Genomic DNA, 17,580 nt, shown 5'->3' on the forward strand with positions numbered 1-17,580 from the left:
ACTACACAGTACCTAAGGAGAACGGTTCGTTAGTCTCCTTTAACTTGAATAGTGGTTCGTTTAGTTCGCGGGCTAAATCTTAGTACCGAGCAATGAACGTGAGATCCCAGGGCCATTCACTCAACTCCGTGGGTTAGTTACGGGGGGGCAGCCTGCAAGTGACGGCCATGCCCCTGAAAGAACTGTTTAATATATTCGTCAACTGGTCCCACTTCTTGAATGACAATTGACAACTCTTTCGAGGGAGCAGAGCGAGAATGAGCGAGGATGGGGCAGAGCAGAGCAGCGACGAGATTCCGCCCACCAACTGCCACGTGATTGGCATGTCATCCCTTGATCAGGCATTAAGGCTTCAAGGCTTCAAGGCTTCAAGTCTCCTCGCCACAGAGTCAAGATGTCACGCTTTCATCGCCGAGAATACCATCGGTCAGCTCTTGAGGAGTACGGAGTAATATCCAAATGACAGATTCTCTATGTATGTGTGGATGGATATTGCAGAGAAGTCGTCGTTGTTTCGTTGCACGGCAGATCTCATATATCATAAAGATATATTCTGAAATTCTTGGCAACGTTTGTGTCAAGCTCATTGATTATTGAGTACTATTCCTTGGTGTCTGACCCTACGACGTAAACCAGTCGCAAAAAGGAAAATGCGTTACCCTGCACGACAAGTATCGACAGGATACTACACTCCAACCTCCGCACAGTTCTTAAGCATGCCAAAGCTAGTGGAGAGTCGGTGTGCGAGGGGATAATGGTCCGAACGCTGGCGTTGGCGCAAGGGGCCTTCACCCATACTTCGTATTGTTGCAGGGAAAAAAAAAGAAAAAAGAAAGAAAGAAAGAAAGCTCTGCGCTTTCTGCATTCCTCCTCAAGTTCCAAGTTCCGAACTTCCGAGGTACAATCCTCAAGGTCCTCGAGATAGGACTAGGCAACACTGTTTTCACTTTTCAAGTTTTCACAAACTACACCGTAACTAGCTCAGCCCTACGGGGCGGCGGGATCCACCGCAATCCAACTAGCCTCGCCACTACGAGGATTCTCCTCGTCTTATTTGGCCTTGACTGTCGGGTTAAGCGATGCAGCGATCGTCTCTTCCCGAGTGGTGTTAAGCTCAACGAAAATGCCACCACCACGTCATCATTCGAATCAACAGACGCTGCCCCAATAGGTGGACGAAGGGTAGGGGTAGAGGCCGATGCCAGGCCCATCCCAGCCCCTCACGGATCTGCATGCCCACCACCTTGCGCCAGTCGACGTGGTGGGCGAAATGGAAGGGGAAATGGTGCTGACTGACCGCACGCATTGTACACTCGATCTGCGGCTGATCCTGAAGTTCGATTTGCGGCGGGTGGATTCGGGGCTCGGCGCTTTCAAAGTCGATCTCTAGTCGCAGCGTTCCCATCCCCGTAAACTGTTTCACTTGCACCGAGAGATCATGATGCCGACTATCCTGCCGATCGTGGATGATGGTCATGTCGATGAGCGGTTCCGCGTGGGATCGCTCTGCGAGATGGTGGCGGGGGTCCCAGATCCAAGGAGGCGCCAGGTCCACTCGAAACTGGCACTCGAGGATCAAGTTGGGTGACTCTGGCTTCGGGTGGGTGGCAAATTTGGTGAACCGCAGGGGCTGATCCATAGAGGCCAGCGATTGAACAGTCACCTTCTGGGCTGGGGCCTCGCTGCCCGGTCGAGCGAGGCCGGCGTTGACATATCGTACGATTTGATCACAGATGCGTCGCTCGTAAAGATGCCATACGCGTCCGAGGATCACGTTGATCCATTCGACACTTTCTCCCTGCTGGAGCTTTTTACTCCCATGGTACCGACGAAGTTCGTCCCTAATGGTACGCTCAACTCGCCGGGTGGATACCTGGTATTGGGTACGACAGATAGCCAGCAGTAGAACCAACCATACGAAGCCAAAGTTGAGGCGACAGAGAGTCCAAGAGACCAGACAGCCCACTATGATGACCTTTGATTCCTTGTAGGTTTGTTCGAGGGTATCAAGAGTATCGGTGAGGGAGAGGCCGAGCTTTAAGTCATCTGGGGTATGTTTACCCATGATTGCGGGGAGGTGACAGTAAGGATGCGTTAGGAGTGAAGTACGAAGCCAGTTAAAGTTTGAGGAAAGGAGATGAGGTTAAAAATCTGCAAAGTACAAATGATAAGGCCATCATGCAAGATGAATGCAGTAAAAAAGAAGATGAAAGGGGGTTGGGGAGAGAGAGAGAGAGAGAGAGAGAGAGAGAGAGAGAGAGAGAGAAGGGGAAGGGGAAGGGGACACAGACGGTGCGTGAACGTGCATGGTTTAGGCAATCACAAAAGGATAAATACTGAGTATAAGTACTTGCAGATACCCTTTCTTTCTGTTTTAGTGCCCACTGAGTAGAGCTGAGTACGGAGCTGAGCAGGGTGGCCTCAACAGTCCCAATTAAAACGCACCACGCTAGAGCTGCACTAGTGCCTAATCTTACCTAGCTCGGCCCGCTTAACTTGAACGGGTAAGCACGGCATTTCTTTTACTCTGCCCGTGAGGGATCCGTCTGAACAGATACAGTTACAATGATGGTTGAGCAATTTACCACTACTTGAATATTTGTTCTTTCTTCTTCATACATTGAAAGGTATTTAGACTATGACTCTACCAATCAGCAATTATCAGAGACAACAGGCACAATATCCAAAGAGTTGCCAATAACTATATCTCGATATGTATCTTGCAATATGATCCCAAACATATTGAATCCCATACGGTACACACTATAGCGGGCATACACTCCCAACACTTACACGGCACGGTTGATACGGCGGTATGTAGGGCTGGATATTCCGCCGTCCGTCCAAGGGTCAAGATACTCTTCTCCTGTACTCGCCCTCCACCCTTCGCTAGGCCATCACGCCCATTTGCCAATCAATGCCATTATACCCGCACCTAGGAGGGTGTATCCCACCATCATCACCAGATGCGATCGTCGCTTGGGACGATCGGGATCGAAGAGAAAATCCCGCGCCAGGAGTTCCACCAGGCTGCTATAAATCAAGATCCCAGCCGAGATCGCATTCAACACCCCCTGCACGATCAACGCCGTCTTAGACCCCGGATTGTACGAGGTACGTACACCCAGCCCGATTGCGATAGATACTGGGGTTGTGAGTCCGTAGGCCAGGCAGAGTGCCCACGGTAGCCACCGCCGCGCCCCAAAGTGCAGGGCAGACATCCGTGCCCCTATACCCAGTCCCTCAAATGCTTGGTGGAAGACGAGCACTGGGTAGAGTGTCGCAAATTCGTCGCCGGTGACTCCCAAGTTCAATCCGATGATGACCGAGTGGAAGATGATGCCGAACTCGAGGATCAGAAACGCTGCGAACTGCTGATGAAAAGACCGTTCGGAAGCCACCGAAGTCGCCTCGTCGTGAATTTCTTCGGGTCTGGGATTCCCCTTCTCTGTGTCGGAGCGGTGGGTTGTCGTTAGGTAGGAGTTGGTTGCGTCATCTTTGCGTTGCACGCCATATTTGCGTTCCACATACACCTCAGCGGCTAGGTCCAGAAGGAATATAATCACCACAGATGCCAGCACTATGGAAGCGCACCAAGAATAGTCACCCCAATGCCCTGAAACACCTACGCAGGTTTTGGGACCAATGCGCTTGTAGGCCGGATCCAGAAGATGAATGAACGCGGTCGCTAAAATGACACCGGTACCGAAATACCGTGCGAAGAGATAGACATGGTAAGGGACCTTCCATCGCGGAACTCGCTTAGCGACCACGGGGAAGAGTGTTAAAGCCGTCGAGGTCACAAAGATGACAAAGATAGAGGAGATTCGAGCGCCCAGGTGACCATTGTACTCATTCCTGGACAACGCGAGGTAGCAGAGCACGTCCTCCTTACTCGCCGTGTTCAGGTCAACGTGAGAGGCATTGAAGGATGACATAATGCCCGATTGAGAAGAGAGACAAGGAGATGGTTACATTGGGAAAGAGTACTTGACTTGCACTCGTGCTTTTATATTGAAAGAACGAGGACCTTGAGAGGGTGGAAAATATCAAATCTACTCCGATTAAGCGTTCATTCCAAAGCCGGAGAGCTACGGAGCATGCATGGGCACTTACCAAGAGCAGGAAGGATGCTTTCGTGTCACCTAGCTACCAAATATTCCCAGATTCTCCACCTTCTCAATCTGCTATAGGCAAATTTGATTTGAAATGACTTGCACTGGAAGCTGGGACACAGGAAAACGTGAAATGACAAACGACATGCCTCCACATGGCTTGACAAGCTTCGCATAAGCTTCCGGATAAATGCCGTCGTTCATTTCTTTTTATCGTTTGCGTCAGTCGTAGGGCTGACTTCTGGGGACCTTGACGGCGCTCGGTTCCCCATTTCTCTTGGATCTAGCAGTCAATTGGCTCTTCATGATTCCTGTTGCCTGCTGCTACCCAGCCTGGTATCGGAGTGGGGCCTTTATCCATTGTTTCTATGTTCTCTCCTGTTCTCTGTTTTTTCTGAAAGGACTGACGGGGTTGGAGACTTTCTCCCCGCTTTCCAAAATTCGTAGTCTTCCATTTCGATGTCGGGCAATTGTTGTCAACGACACAATACATCCGGTGCTGGAGCTCGTCCTACCGAGAGAAAAAAAAGTGAAACAAAGAAAAGATGAAAGATAAATTTGGGGAAACGGGACAAAGGTTTTGCTAGCGTTGTAGCGAAAAGACCTTGAGGACACACTTGCTAATCACTCAATGAGTTGATTCACCCATCGCTAGTTCGTTAAGCCGCCAGCTTTTGGCGTCTATACATTGACCACTAGCCGTGTTGCAATAGACGACACTCCCAACGCACTTCAATCTTGAGCAATCGGTTTCGAGAGATAACATATTGCTTCCGATCTATAGGCGAACCTTTCTCGGTAGCCTTGTGGTCATATGTTGGACGAGCCTTTGGGCTGGCTAAAGTGTCTAGTGGGTTCTGTTGGGGACATGTGCATTCAAGGCCGCGAAATGCAACGTGAAGGATTGCGACCTGGTAAGAGAAAAATCGGCCGAATGTCAATGCATGGGAGGTCGTGAACTCACATATATAGCACGATGGCGGAATTTTCATATTAATCAGACCAATTCGCAGAGACGTCAAGTCTTGCCTTGTCATCTTCTTTGACTGCTATGGTGATGTTATGCCGATAGACAGGCATTCCTCCATTGGGTATCTCGACGTTACTACTAAATGGGACAATGTTGATCTTCACGGTGAGAGGCACGGGAAGTTTTCATTGCCAGGTCGATGGTCTGATGAGGAAGATGATAGAATTGAAGGAACCCTCGACCATGAGGTTTGCTGGACTGCCATGTCGATCGCTGACGTTTCAATGGACACAAAACCCTGAAGCCTTCTCGAAGACGGGAGCGGTCTACAAACTGAAATTAAAACGCGTCCGATGATTATGCGGATTAATATAGTGACCCGTGTCCAGTGGCCCCGGCACCGTGATGGATTGATTGCCCCAACCGGTATGTGGCGATCATCTTCCCCAACTGCTGTTGTCTACGAATTATTCGTTATATGGTATGTGGAGATTTACATGCAAATCAGGCTTGACCGTGCAAGGAATACGGACGGCATCACTCTTCGGAAAGAGATTAATCATTACATCTAATGTCTGGTGGTGGATCGGGCGTGGACCCCACGGGTCACCACGCCCTGACGATCACTACGCTTTCTCCGTCAACAACGTCCCAACCCGGTCCACGTTGGGCTGATCATCAATCAAGTTGTCTCATCCTGCCACCCATCGACCACGGGCCAGTTTGGGCCTGTAAACCGCCAGGGAAAGGGCTTCGAGCCCTCGACCTTTCCATCCATGAACAATTGATCGGCACGGAAGAACTGCGCTTCGTAGAAGACGTCCGAATCGAGTCTATTAAGCATCCACTCCTTCGTTTCACCATGCGAGATGGTTATCAATCTCTGACAAGCTCCGCGCGGGAGAGCTTGATGACGCGGTGCTAACTGTGCTAACTAATCCGTAAGGTATTCAATGCTTGTGCAGTGGAGGCGGCTGATATTGTTCTCCGGAACCGGGGTACTCACTGCACTACTCCATATCGTATCCTATATAATCGGCCTGGTTGCCAGGGACTGATTACACTGCTCGCAATCGCCATTCTCATCATTCTCTCACTCATTTTCCTTCGTCTCTGTCTGCTCTCTCACGTTCTTTTCTTTGACTGCTGGTTCAGTTGATCTTCTAACCTGTTCACATTCCTTCGGTTTCTTTGTACCTTCAATTCGCTCCTTCAAAAGGCTTCCCAGAATGGCCCTTCTTCGTTCCTTGCTGACAGCAACTGCTTTGCTGGGTGTTTCTGCTCAGGCGAAGGGAGTTATCGGGACTCCCTTCGGTTTTGCCAGTGGTACCACCGGTGGTGGTGACGCTGCCGCCGCCGCCCCCAGCGATCTGGCTGAACTGAAGTCCTGGCTCTCTGATGACACCCCTCGGGTGATTCTGATTGACAAAGAATTCAACTTCATTGGCAGCGAAGATACCTGCACCGACTGCCAGTGCTGCATCCCCGACTCCAACAGCTGCGGCAGCTCCGGCCAAAACGCTATCAAGACAGACGGATCCGACTGGTGCGGTGACTATCCCACCACCAAGTGCACCTATGACAACGCCGGCCTGGAAGGCCTGGAGGTCGCCTCCCACAAGTCCATCGTCGGTGTCGGTAGCGCGGGTGTGCTCCGTGGTAAGGGATTGCGTCTCACTAGCGGCGTGAACAACGTCATCATTCAAAACATCCATATCACCGAGCTCAACCCTCAGTACATCTGGGGCGGTGATGCTATTACTCTGGATGGCACCAACAATATCTGGATCGACCATGTCAAGGTCAACCTCGTTGGCCGCCAGATGTTTGTGTCTGGATACAAGTCGAGTTAGTAGCTTCCACTCCCGATCCATTCAGGCCAGCGTATCCTCGACGACAGATACTGACCATTCCAATAGGCGGTAGCGTGACCATCTCTAACAGCGAGTTTGACGGACGCACTAGCTGGTCTGCCTCTTGTGATGGCCACCATTACTGGAGCGTGTAAGTGTATATAGCCTACAACTCCCTGTGTTTCAGCAAGATGTTCCCTCCGGTTAACAACTTCGATCAGGCTCGGATACGGCAAGGGCGACCAGGTCACCTTCGCCAACAACTATATCCACCATACTTCTGGCCGTTCTCCCAAGCTCGAGTTTAACAGCCACTGGCATGCATACAACAACTACTGGTCCAAGAACTCTGGTCATGCCTTCGACGTCGGCGAGAACACCAACGCTCTGATCGAGGGCAATGTCTTCGAAAGCGTCAAGACTCCCTTCGAAGACGACAGCAACCCGGGCTCCACGTTTGCTGCCAGCTCGAGCGACGCCTCCACCTGCACTTCTAAACTTGGCCGTGCCTGCGTCCCCAACGTTCTGACCGACTCAGGTGAGCTCTCCGCCAGTGACGAGTCCGTCCTTTCCGGCTGGCCCAGCAACGAGGGCAATGTTACCGTGAAGCCCGCCAGCAAGGTCTCCTCGTATGTTCTGGCACATGCGGGTATCGGCAAGCTGGGCAGCTCCGCCAGTGCGACGGCCACTGTCGGTGGCTCTGCCGCCGCCACCTCTGGTGCTGTCCCGTCCAGCTCTGCCGCTCCCTCCTCTTCGTCCATCGCCAAGCGCTTCGCTCCCGAATTTGGAGCCCAGTCGGAGGCCGGTCCCTGGGGTACCCCGTTCCCTACCCCAAGCAACGTTTCCTGGGGCTGGAAGACCATCACCGTGCCCGTTCCAATCCCTACAGGCACCCCTTCTGGCCTCCCAGCTGACCAGCCCTCGGCTTCTCCCTCTGGCGAGCCTCAGCCTAACGGCAAGTTCCCCTTCTTTGGTGCCTTTGGCTTCTAAGGTCGGGGGCCTGGCTGCAGTCACGGGTCCTGACCCCGTTTACAGGATGCGCTCTTCTGTATATTCTATTTTTTGGATAACGCCAGTGTCTACAGTCATATAGACCAATGCATTGTCGTTCGCGCGACATGTTCTTCCAAGATCCCACATCGTCCCATAGTCCCACTTTAACTGCGTATCTTCAATTAGATAACTATATCGGCCGGCTTACAATGTAGCGCTGACAATAGAATATGCTTTTTCAGCGACTTCCACATCTCCAATATGGCCTGCATTAGATAGTTGAGAAGCGATGCTGTTAGTCATCCATTTGGGCCCTTCGTGGCCGTGGTATCTAATTTTTCATGAGACTGTCTATGAGAACGAGGGAAAGAACACTCCTGGCATTGGCTGGCGCCTTACATTCGACGGAATTCGCCTTCCCAGCCGTGATCTAGGTATCCAAGAAACTGGACGCAGGACGATGTCCAACGCAAGGATCGGCAGCCGACCAGGTGACCTGCCCGTGACTTGCTTGACGACGCCCGCCACCTTCCCCTCGCGGAACCTGAATCAATTCCAACGATCGCTTATAACTAGCACGTACTTTTATGGTGAATCAAAGCCCAGACTCATTCGTTCCGTCTCTCGCCAAATTGAGTGATACATACATGGATGTTGGCGAGGCCCATCTGTCAGCAACGCGCACTGCTCTTGTGGCACCTGTCTATCTAGACGACAGGTGCATTGGATCCAAGACCGGCGAGTCTCCCCTTCCTGTCCCGATATCGCAAATGCAAGGAGTGTGATTTTCTAGCTCGATTGCGACTCATACGGACGGCAGAGGGAAGCATGGATAGCATGGGACAACCTGCATCGTCACACATTCCACTTACCGCGTTCACCTTCTAGATACAGAGTACGGAAGCGGAGTACACGAAAAGCCATACCTGTATCCTCTTACCTACCTAGACAGCACCGAAAGTACCTTCGTACGGGTGGGTTGGAAGGAAGGTATGGGGTTCAAGCGCTTTCCACATTCAGCACTGCCACGGCGATCTCGAGATGACGCGGGAAGCTAACTCGCCGATCACTGCAGGCTCCTCAGATGTTTCAGTCGGAGCGCCTTTCTCGGTTATTCCCAAACCCTGGAGATGGTTTGGAAAGAAATTGATTGCACAAATTGAGAGCTTGATTTCATCTCGGCTTGATTTCAGCAGAAGTCTGACACCCAGGGACACATGCCATTCATCCGAAGACAGATTATATCTCCAACTAATCACAGCCCGCAAAGAGAATGGCAGTGGGAGGAGGAAAGGGTAACCCCCTGGCGCCATTAGACTAAATGTGGGGAGACGGATTTATCAGTACTCCTATGACATGTCACCAGCCTCAAGTGTCGCCGGCGGTGCGGCGACATCGATCAGTCCCCCATTCCCTTGCAAAGAGGATACGGCAGGCAGATACAGTCGGCAACATAACTTGCATAGGGTTTAAGTGACCCGTGGGATCAAATCACGTCGAGGGAAGCGTTTAAGCAATGGGTAGGATCGAGTCGTCATTGTTCTCATGGTTGCCCCAATAAACTGCCTGGATGTCCCCCACTAACCGTGCATAAATGGCCCCTACTTTTGCCTAGTGTGACCGAAACCCCAATCCGGTGCACTCCAATTTCTTTAGTGACCAACTGACCGTCCATTAGTTACTCCATACTGCGCAGGTTCAAAATTATTAACTTGTTGCTCATCTTAACTTCTTTCTCCCCTCCCCAAAGCTCCCGTCTGTCATCATTGACTTCTTCAATCCCTTGATACCACGAGCTCTGTCTCGTCCCCCTCCCCTTTCTCTTGTTCCACCTCGGCATTGTTGCAGCCATGGGCAATTATCACGGGGATGGCCGACCGCAAAACGATTCCTCGAGCTTCACGGTCGCAGCTAAGTCCGGGGCGCGAAAGAAGATCCGACCCACATATTCGTGCTTGAATTGTCATAAACGCAAAGTCAAGGTTCGTCAATCTGCCCGACCGCCAGAGCCCAAAAGCAGCAAATTGGGCGAGTGCGAGAGTTTCGTTGCATCGTTTTTCTCCTGCGATGGCGTCGCCCTTACGCCTGACTGCACTTTGCCTGTGGCTAATCCATCTCATCCCACCACAGTGCGACAGGGTGAAGCCATGCGGGGCATGCTGTCTTCGAGGCACTCCGTCGGAATGCGAATATGGCACTAGCAAGAAGGACCGACATTACATTCAACAATCTACACTCATCGAAAACCTCACGCGAACCTGTGACAGCCTTCGGCGCCAGCTGGATGAAGCCCGCCGTCTTGCGAATCTACCCCCAATAAAATATGAAGAGAGTGGCGGCAGCATACATAGCATCCGATCCGACGGGGATGACGAGGAATTGGAGTACGCGGATGCGCCGGACCTGGCGGAAAGTCCCCCAGATCACTGCTCGGAGACTCGAGTCTTAGACAAAGATGGTGATTCTGGGTCGCAATCAGCCTGTACGCGAACATCCTTTCGCTCTTTGTCTTCCCGGCCCATTCCACCGCTCCACATGCCGTCGCTGTGAACAAAGTGGAGGTTCAGTTCTACTATTGTTGACCACACTCTAGCATCTGCTACGGCCTCGTCTTTAACGCACCCCAAGCACCTTCTCACAGATCCAGCTTTAGCCAACGCGGTGATGGAGCTCTTCGTCGAACGCTTGATCGGCAATTTTAGCCCCAAAGATCACGCGAAGTATGGTGGGACTATTGCGTTGCGAGAGGCCTCGGAAATGCGAATGTTATCGCCCATTATATGCAATGCGTTTGAAGCGGCGTCGCTCACCTTTGCCGGTCGCAGGGATCGAAATCTATCGGTCGAAGTTGCTGGGCACTCGCGGTATGTTCGGGTACTGCGCCAGTTGCAGAATGCCTTATATGATCCAAAGCAGAGCATCTCTACCGAAGTACTGGTTGCTATTCTGCTCGCTACCATCGTAGAGGTCCGTTGACTGGCAGCCATTGACAGTGATTATGCTCATCGTTAGCTAGGCTTTTAAACAAAGCTCCAGTGATTCAATATTCAGACACCAGCTTGGAGGCCTCGAGCTTCTTCGCACGCGAACTCCCTATCGGCATCGCTATGGAATCGAACGGTCGCTCTTCGTCGATTTGCGACTCTACTGGGTAGGTAGATATCTCGGGCGATGTTGATGACCAGGCCAGTTGCTCATGCTACCAGGTTACCGCCGCCCTGGTGCATCGAAAGCCAACTTTCATGGCATCTAAAGAATGGCTGAGCGTCCCATGGCCGGGTGATGTCGCGCCAAAAGATATCCTACATCGGCTCTTGGATATAGCTGTCGATATTCCCGGATATCTTCATCGAATTGACGAGTTCATGAACCGGTTACAAGAAGGAACAACGGCCCCGAGTCAGCTGGTGGCGATGCAATCTTCGATATGGGAACAGGCTGGCGAGCTCCAGACTCGTTTGAATGCATGGAAGACGATGTGTGCGGACACTTATCCACTTGGAGCACCCAGCGAGGAACTAGATGATGAGACCGCGGACGGTTTCCCAGTATTTAGGTGCCGCAATCCCAGCACGATGCATACCACGACGGCCAAAATCCTACAGTACCCCGATATCCTGCTTGCTACTTCGATGTGCTTCTATTGGGCGTTTTGCTTGATTATCTCTGCCACAGACAGCGGTCTAGTCAGTGTGATTGGGCCACAGGAACGATACCAATTTGCCTGCAATATCTGTCGCAGCATGAAGTTTTACATCCAGAATATCCCGGGCTGTCTTGTATCGCGTATCATGTTTGTGTTACGGACGGCACTAGATGCGTTTGCAGATGGCATGATTGAGAAGGAGTTCCTGGTCGAAGTCTTCCAATACATCGGCAAGAAGTTGGAATTTCCAGTATTCTCGAACCAGTGCACCTCATCTGCCGTCAAGCCTGAGCACAAATGATGGCGTGCTCCGGACTTTGATCTGACCTCCATCACTTTTTCCTTGATATAATGTCATGTTGAGGGGGTTAGGTCTTTTATATCTAGCGATCTTGGCATTGGTGTCGGATCTGGGCTTGATAAATCGGATGCAGGCGTCTTCCGCTTACAAGGCTCTTGGGTATTTTGAGATAGGGAGCCGGACGAGCCCTTTAATTATATATTGCTTTTTTATTTTGGAAAAAGTCCACACTCATGAATAGTTCAGTTAATATCTCTTGGATGATCACAGGTTTGGGGATCATGCAATATATACGGACTAAAGAAATGATCAGACTCGCTGCTTACGGACGGTTCGCCTGCGCAGCAGCGCTAATCGTCCCTTGGCGCGGTCATATGTGTCGATCGACCATTATCGTAGTTCCGCCTCGATGAGGCGTGGGTTCGATATCATTTCATTAGGTCGGTTGTATCGTCGGCACAGACCAATGTCATGCCGTCACCAACGGTTCCTTAAGGGGAAGGGGGTGTCAGTGGCCTGTGTCGCAGTCGGGGGGTCGCGACTGCCCCGGGCAAAGCCTATGGACCGACCCCTTGGTTTTCAATTGAATTTCTAAATCGCAGTGATGGCACGATCACACGCCACTGTCGGCAATGATGAAGGCCTCCTTGCGGTAGTTCATGAACTCGAGGTCGAAGAGATTGCCCGCACCGGCGGCCGAACGAGGTTTTTCGGGCGAGCCGATGGTGAATCCACCTTGCGGATCCACCGGCAGCCAATTAGCCGTGAAGCGTGTGCTGCCGTCGGGCATTTCCAGCGCAGTCAGGCCTTCGTCCTCATCACTGGCGCCAGCTGGCGCAAATGCTTCGGGCAGGTCCATCATCTGTGCATGACATTCCCAACCATCGTCGCTTGCACTATACGATCCATGACTAGTATCGGGCGAAGCGCCGGGATCTAAGAGAGATGAGGGCGAAACGGGTATGGGATGTTGCGGTAGCGCGGCGTTGTTCATGTAGAGGGCTCGTTCGGTGGCCACCTGCGAGGTGGATCGCAACAAGTCATCGAGCGAGAGAGGATCCTTGGACAAGTGGTAGAACTGTGGGAATCTAAAATGCCTTGGTCAGTTCAGTCCTTTGTGCCACTTGCATGATGACCAACTAAAACGTACATAGGAAAATTATCCGCGTCCGCCGGCGCGTAGTCGGTCAGCGGGTCGTAGAAACTGTCCGTCTTTGCCGACATCTGCTGCTCCACTTTTGCCGGTCCCGGGCCACTGCCCATAAAATGCTGCGCCGCTATTTCGTCGTATCCAGGGTTGGGAAGTTGATATCGCTGCAGCTCGTCCTCGTTCATGAAGCCAGTCTCCAGGCTGAGGGCGTGCGGAGCGTCCAGCGCATCCAACGACCACGTAGGGAAATCAAACGGAAGAGTGCTATCAGCCATGTTGGAGCAGATGAACTTTCAGTTGGCACAGCAATGCGATTTCAACGAACAGAGATCTGAGAGTCACCAGACAGTGTTCATGACACTTCAGGATGATAGTACTTGGCTCGGTGCCCAGACGAAAGCGCAGTCAGGGCGACCTCAATTATCAAAAGATGGAAGGTCTTGGGGCGGAGTGTTTGTTCTCAAGCAACTGGCGACTCCTGTCTCACCGTCGGGAATCGAGAAACCACGGAGATGCAGATCTGAGGATAGGAATCAAGCAACGTTGGGGAGAAAAGAGTCCGGGGAACCAAACACATTTATCTCTTTTCGCCTCTCCGCCGAATCCTGAAACAGGCAAGTGACTTGCTTCGCACATGTTACCCAACGCATGGCAGGAGGCAAAAGAACCGACATTGTCGCGACGCCTGGGCCCATCGGCAAAATGGGAGCCATGCACTTTCTGGACAGAAATCTCTCAGTAACTGACCGTATGATGAGCATGTGGAGAGGAGAAGCTGCAGCAATTTAACCGAGCGTGCTTCGTTTCCCCGGATTCCCCTGAAAATCTCCGCTCGGTTGGCCAAATTAACCGACTCGTCAACCGGTCTCGGCCCGGCCGTCTCGACGGTCTGGGGTAATTCACGGGTTTCCTGCCGATTTGACGAACCGTTTGACTACCCCGGCTGAATCAATTTATCTGGGGAACATTGCTATACCGTCCTTGGTTTGCCACCGCCGCATTGATTCCATGCAGGATGGGGCCGGTCACTCACTTCTGGTCGGGCTCGCTGGCTTCTTCGGGCTACTAAATAACGCCCTCGACATTGACAAAATATTCCCATTGTCGGATGGAATTGCACGGTGTCGAGGAGAGATCCCACCGACCGATGAAGAGTTCAAGACGGTCTCAGCAAGAGATGGGATGAGTCTACCATTGCCGATCTTACCAACGGGCGCCTGTCGACTCCGTACAACAGAGTAACTAGTCGGTCGAATGAACAGCACGGAGCAAGAGCTGACCAAGCTAGCAGCTCGTCAGTGCGTGAGGTGGAGTCAAACTTTATTACGAGGTAGACTGACCTTTTGCCATTCAGCAGCTATTATAACTAACTACCTACTCAGTAGAGATTTAAATATCCGAAGTACACGGAGTACGGATTCCTTCGTGGTCTGCCCAGCCCTCGGGCCAAACGGCACTCATTAGCAGTTTTCTCAGACAGACGATCCCTTCTTTGTGCGTATGCAGCCTTCCCATGTGTCTACAACAATTCCCCTGAAGGGAACGACTAGCCCCAACAGAACCGGTACATGATCCGCTAAACTCACGTCCGGCTCTGCACGCGCATTTGCCGCCGAGGGAAAAGCATGTGTGCCTACTGGGTTTAACCCCTGCATTCTGAACTGCAGACGGTAACGATCCCTGGACAATGCGCAGACTAAACACGCTAATGAGCTAATGACAAGATCCGAATGAAGTCCAGGTCTAACCACACACAGTCACATTGTACAGATAATTATATACATATCACCCATTTCGTAGCCCCCCGGGCACATCAAATATTTACCAGGTCAGCAGCCAAAGAACACTTCGGCAGTCCCTGTAGTATGTCCTTAGAAGCAAAATAGTGATTCCCAGAAACACAAAGAGTAGAGAATGGAAGCACAGCGAAGCAAGCGGAAGAAAGGTCATGATCACCAGCCAAAAGAGGATTATACACCCTTATAATGCCAGCCCAGTGCCTTTGCGTGTCCATCGATAGAGGGCCAAGACGGCTTTGCGTCGGTGGCGAATTTCGCTATGATTCACAGGACGCCCCCGCGCTTGGGCGACGGCACTGCGCATGACCTGACGGAAGTTGCGCTGGTATTCGGTGTTAAGGGTAACGACGCAAGATTCGGTGGCACGAATCATTACCTCGCACGCGTTGAGGATGCCTTCGCCGGCTTCTTTCTGTAGCCGTTCCACAATTAGCAGGAGAAGGAAGCTTCCCTGCAGCAGTTGAATGCCGAAAAAGTACGGCATGAAGCTGATGTCCGGGTCGAAACGGAGGATCTGATCAACGGAGTCCGCCGCGTCGAGGGCGTGGGAGATGGTTGAGGCAAAAGCCGGAGAGGATGTCCAGAAGTCTTTGTCTTCGATAAGGGAGACTGGGTCCCATTTACCCACCAGGAGAATATGGAGGACGTGTACCAGATAGGATGCATAGGAGACGACTGTCTGCGTATGCCAGGAGTACGCCTGAGAAAGGCTGGGTTCGGTGGCAGGCGGTGGATCTGATTTAGAAGGAGGGAAGGTTGAAGATAACGACGCCTCTGGCTCCGAGGTGGTGGCCGCGAAGGTCGTGAGGCTAGCCTTGTAGATTTCCAGTTGACGCAAAACCTCGCTCACCTGCACTTCCCAAACATCCTTCCCCAGAAGGCGCACGCCGAGCATGGGATGATTGCGCGTCTGGTTCAAGTCAATCAATTCACCCGTGATGGTCATCAGGGGTAAGAAAAATCCAAAGATCGAGTGATCATGGCAGATGAAATTAGGGAACACTCGTCGTTTGTTCTTATCCCCAGAGAGCAGACACTGGGGCCCGTCAGGCTTAGGACTGTTACTGTGTATATTGCCAGCCTGCCACGAGCTTTCATCCAGCGGTAGGAGGAGATCCTCGCTTTCGGCATCCAATAGGGCCAGGGGCCGGTTGTAGCATAGGGCGAGATGCCGGTCCATAATGTACAGCAGCCACCACGTCCTGCGCCGTTCTTCACGATGTTCCTCGGTAATTGTGCCGTGCGCATCACGACCACGGTCGCATACGCAATTAAGACTCGGCCGAGCCGGGTTAGAGTAATCGAACAAGGGCCCCGTGTCCACTCCATTCCATCCGGGTAACGAGTAATCAAACGACGGGCTGGAGCCTTCTGTCTGGCCATCGACGTGCGGCATCACCTCGATCTCCTGGTTCAATTTCAGCTCTCTTGCCAGAGTAAATGCCGCATGCCACCTGTGTAAGCCGGTCAGCAATTTACCTGGAAATTGACGGGATAGTCCAAACCAACCATCGCATACTGGCCGCCTTTTGCTCGCTAGACGAGATAATCGAGGCTACGTGAATATAAGTGATCACGTCGTCTAGAGAACCCGCAGGTCCGACTAAGCCTCGATCGTCCCCTCCTCCTTCAAAGGGATGATGGACCGTGGTAGGAGGACATTCCTGGCCCACCGGAGCATACGTCGGGTCATTGGCGGGAGAGCCTCCCTGCTCTTTGAATGATACATGTATCAACGGTCGCAGCAACCGAATGGTAAGAGCGCAAAGGAATTGGCAAATCTTCTTTCGCTGGGGTGGGGAGATGGGCAGTGCAAAGGCCCGATCGTCCAACGCAGCGACCCACAGCATGCTCGCCAACAAAGCGGGGCTGCTGGGACGGGGATAGTCTCGACATAGAAAGGATGCCTTGCGCAGGACGTAGCAATGGATGTGGTGGCATACAGGATGCATGTGGGTGGAGAAAGCGCTTGTGAAATACAACTCCAACAAGTCAAACACTAGCCGCCGGGGCAGGTTCGCATCGAGGAAAGGCATCAGGGGTTCCAACACGGGATACTTCAGTGCGGTTGATGACACTCCGGGAGTTGGAGGCAGGCCCGCGGCTTTCCCGCCCTGAGGCGTATTTCCATTGTAGTCTGTCAGGTCGACCCCATTCCATAAATCGAACATGCGCGGGAACGGGCCCTCATGCACCCCAGCACCTCCCAGAATATCGTATGAGCTAGGCGATACATGTGCGGCGGATAGCCACTCCTCCGTCGCGTTGGCCCCAAGACTGGGCCCGGACCGCCGGTGTGGCACAGAAGTATCGGCTTGCGACCGGCGTTCATCGACACTGGGGGCGGATGCGGTCAGGTCATTGGTCACTGGCGATCGATGTTGGACGCTGGAAGGTGGGGAAGCATTGGGTAGGGGCGTTGTAGCAGCGAGTTCGGGAGCTGCTTCGGGACGGGTTGGAGGCTTGGCGGAGGGCTTGTCAATGGCATCGGCAGGATCGGTTTGGCGTGCGCGAGCGATGCGGCCTCGCTTGCGACGTTCCCGGGTAAACTCGCAGTGAATATCACTGCGTAGGCAGCGGGAACAGGGAAAAGCGCGGTCGCACCGCACGCGACGGGCATGGCAAGAGTCGCAGGCAATGCGGTTGCGCCTCCACCGACGTTTAGCAGGGCCGTTGGGCGGGTCGTCGGAGGTCCCCGGGGCACTGCCTGACGGTACCTCCGCCGACTGGGCTGAATCCATTTCACGTCGACA

At 52.5% G+C, this 17,580-nt stretch overlaps 8 protein-coding genes across 8 annotated transcripts; 3 read left to right on the top strand and 5 right to left on the bottom strand.

Annotated features, from left to right (window-relative positions):
* Nucleotides 1-1,114: 1,114 nt before the first annotated feature.
* LDX57_009631 (uncharacterized protein) lies at nt 1,115-2,065 on the bottom strand (the record flags this gene model as incomplete). The annotated part of the gene is made up of 1 exon (XM_046091365.1): nt 1,115-2,065. The coding sequence occupies one exon, from the start codon at nt 2,063-2,065 to the stop codon at nt 1,115-1,117; it is 951 nt and encodes a 316-aa protein (XP_045947342.1).
* An 832-nt stretch (nt 2,066-2,897) lies between these two features.
* On the bottom strand, nt 2,898-3,938 carry zrfA (high-affinity Zn(2+) transporter ZRT1; the record flags this gene model as incomplete). The annotated part of the gene is made up of 1 exon (XM_046091366.1): nt 2,898-3,938. One exon carries the CDS (start codon nt 3,936-3,938, stop codon nt 2,898-2,900), a length of 1,041 nt encoding a protein of 346 aa, XP_045947343.1.
* Nucleotides 3,939-5,656: 1,718 nt separating this feature from the next.
* On the top strand, nt 5,657-6,010 carry LDX57_009633 (uncharacterized protein; the record flags this gene model as incomplete). The annotated part of the gene is made up of 1 exon (XM_046091367.1): nt 5,657-6,010. The coding sequence occupies one exon, from the start codon at nt 5,657-5,659 to the stop codon at nt 6,008-6,010; it is 354 nt and encodes a 117-aa protein (XP_045947344.1).
* Nucleotides 6,011-6,314: 304 nt separating this feature from the next.
* Nucleotides 6,315-8,233, top strand: LDX57_009634 (uncharacterized protein; the record flags this gene model as incomplete). The annotated part of the gene is made up of 3 exons (XM_046091368.1): nt 6,315-6,933; nt 7,005-7,089; nt 7,160-8,233. 3 exons carry the CDS (start codon nt 6,315-6,317, stop codon nt 7,926-7,928), a joined length of 1,473 nt encoding a protein of 490 aa, XP_045947345.1. The 3' UTR covers nt 7,929-8,233.
* A 1,548-nt stretch (nt 8,234-9,781) lies between these two features.
* On the top strand, nt 9,782-11,878 carry LDX57_009635 (Zn(II)2Cys6 transcription factor domain-containing protein; the record flags this gene model as incomplete). The annotated part of the gene is made up of 5 exons (XM_046091369.1): nt 9,782-9,913; nt 10,062-10,413; nt 10,525-10,898; nt 10,948-11,082; nt 11,138-11,878. 5 exons carry the CDS (start codon nt 9,782-9,784, stop codon nt 11,876-11,878), a joined length of 1,734 nt encoding a protein of 577 aa, XP_045947346.1.
* A 613-nt stretch (nt 11,879-12,491) lies between these two features.
* LDX57_009636 (uncharacterized protein) lies at nt 12,492-12,872 on the bottom strand (the record flags this gene model as incomplete). Its single annotated transcript, XM_046091370.1, has 1 exon — nt 12,492-12,872. One exon carries the CDS (start codon nt 12,870-12,872, stop codon nt 12,492-12,494), a length of 381 nt encoding a protein of 126 aa, XP_045947347.1.
* Nucleotides 12,873-12,985: 113 nt separating this feature from the next.
* On the bottom strand, nt 12,986-13,303 carry LDX57_009637 (uncharacterized protein; the record flags this gene model as incomplete). Its single annotated transcript, XM_046091371.1, has 1 exon — nt 12,986-13,303. The coding sequence occupies one exon, from the start codon at nt 13,301-13,303 to the stop codon at nt 12,986-12,988; it is 318 nt and encodes a 105-aa protein (XP_045947348.1).
* A 1,705-nt stretch (nt 13,304-15,008) lies between these two features.
* Nucleotides 15,009-17,568, bottom strand: LDX57_009638 (uncharacterized protein; the record flags this gene model as incomplete). Its single annotated transcript, XM_046091372.1, has 2 exons — nt 15,009-16,281; nt 16,337-17,568. The coding sequence occupies 2 exons, from the start codon at nt 17,566-17,568 to the stop codon at nt 15,009-15,011; spliced, it is 2,505 nt and encodes an 834-aa protein (XP_045947349.1).
* Between the last annotated feature and the right edge of the window lie 12 nt (nt 17,569-17,580).

The sequence above is a fragment of the Aspergillus melleus genome, assembly GCF_016097325.1.
Source record: "Aspergillus melleus strain CBS 546.65 chromosome Unknown contig5, whole genome shotgun sequence".
Taxonomy (NCBI): Eukaryota; Fungi; Ascomycota; class Eurotiomycetes; order Eurotiales; family Aspergillaceae; genus Aspergillus; species Aspergillus melleus.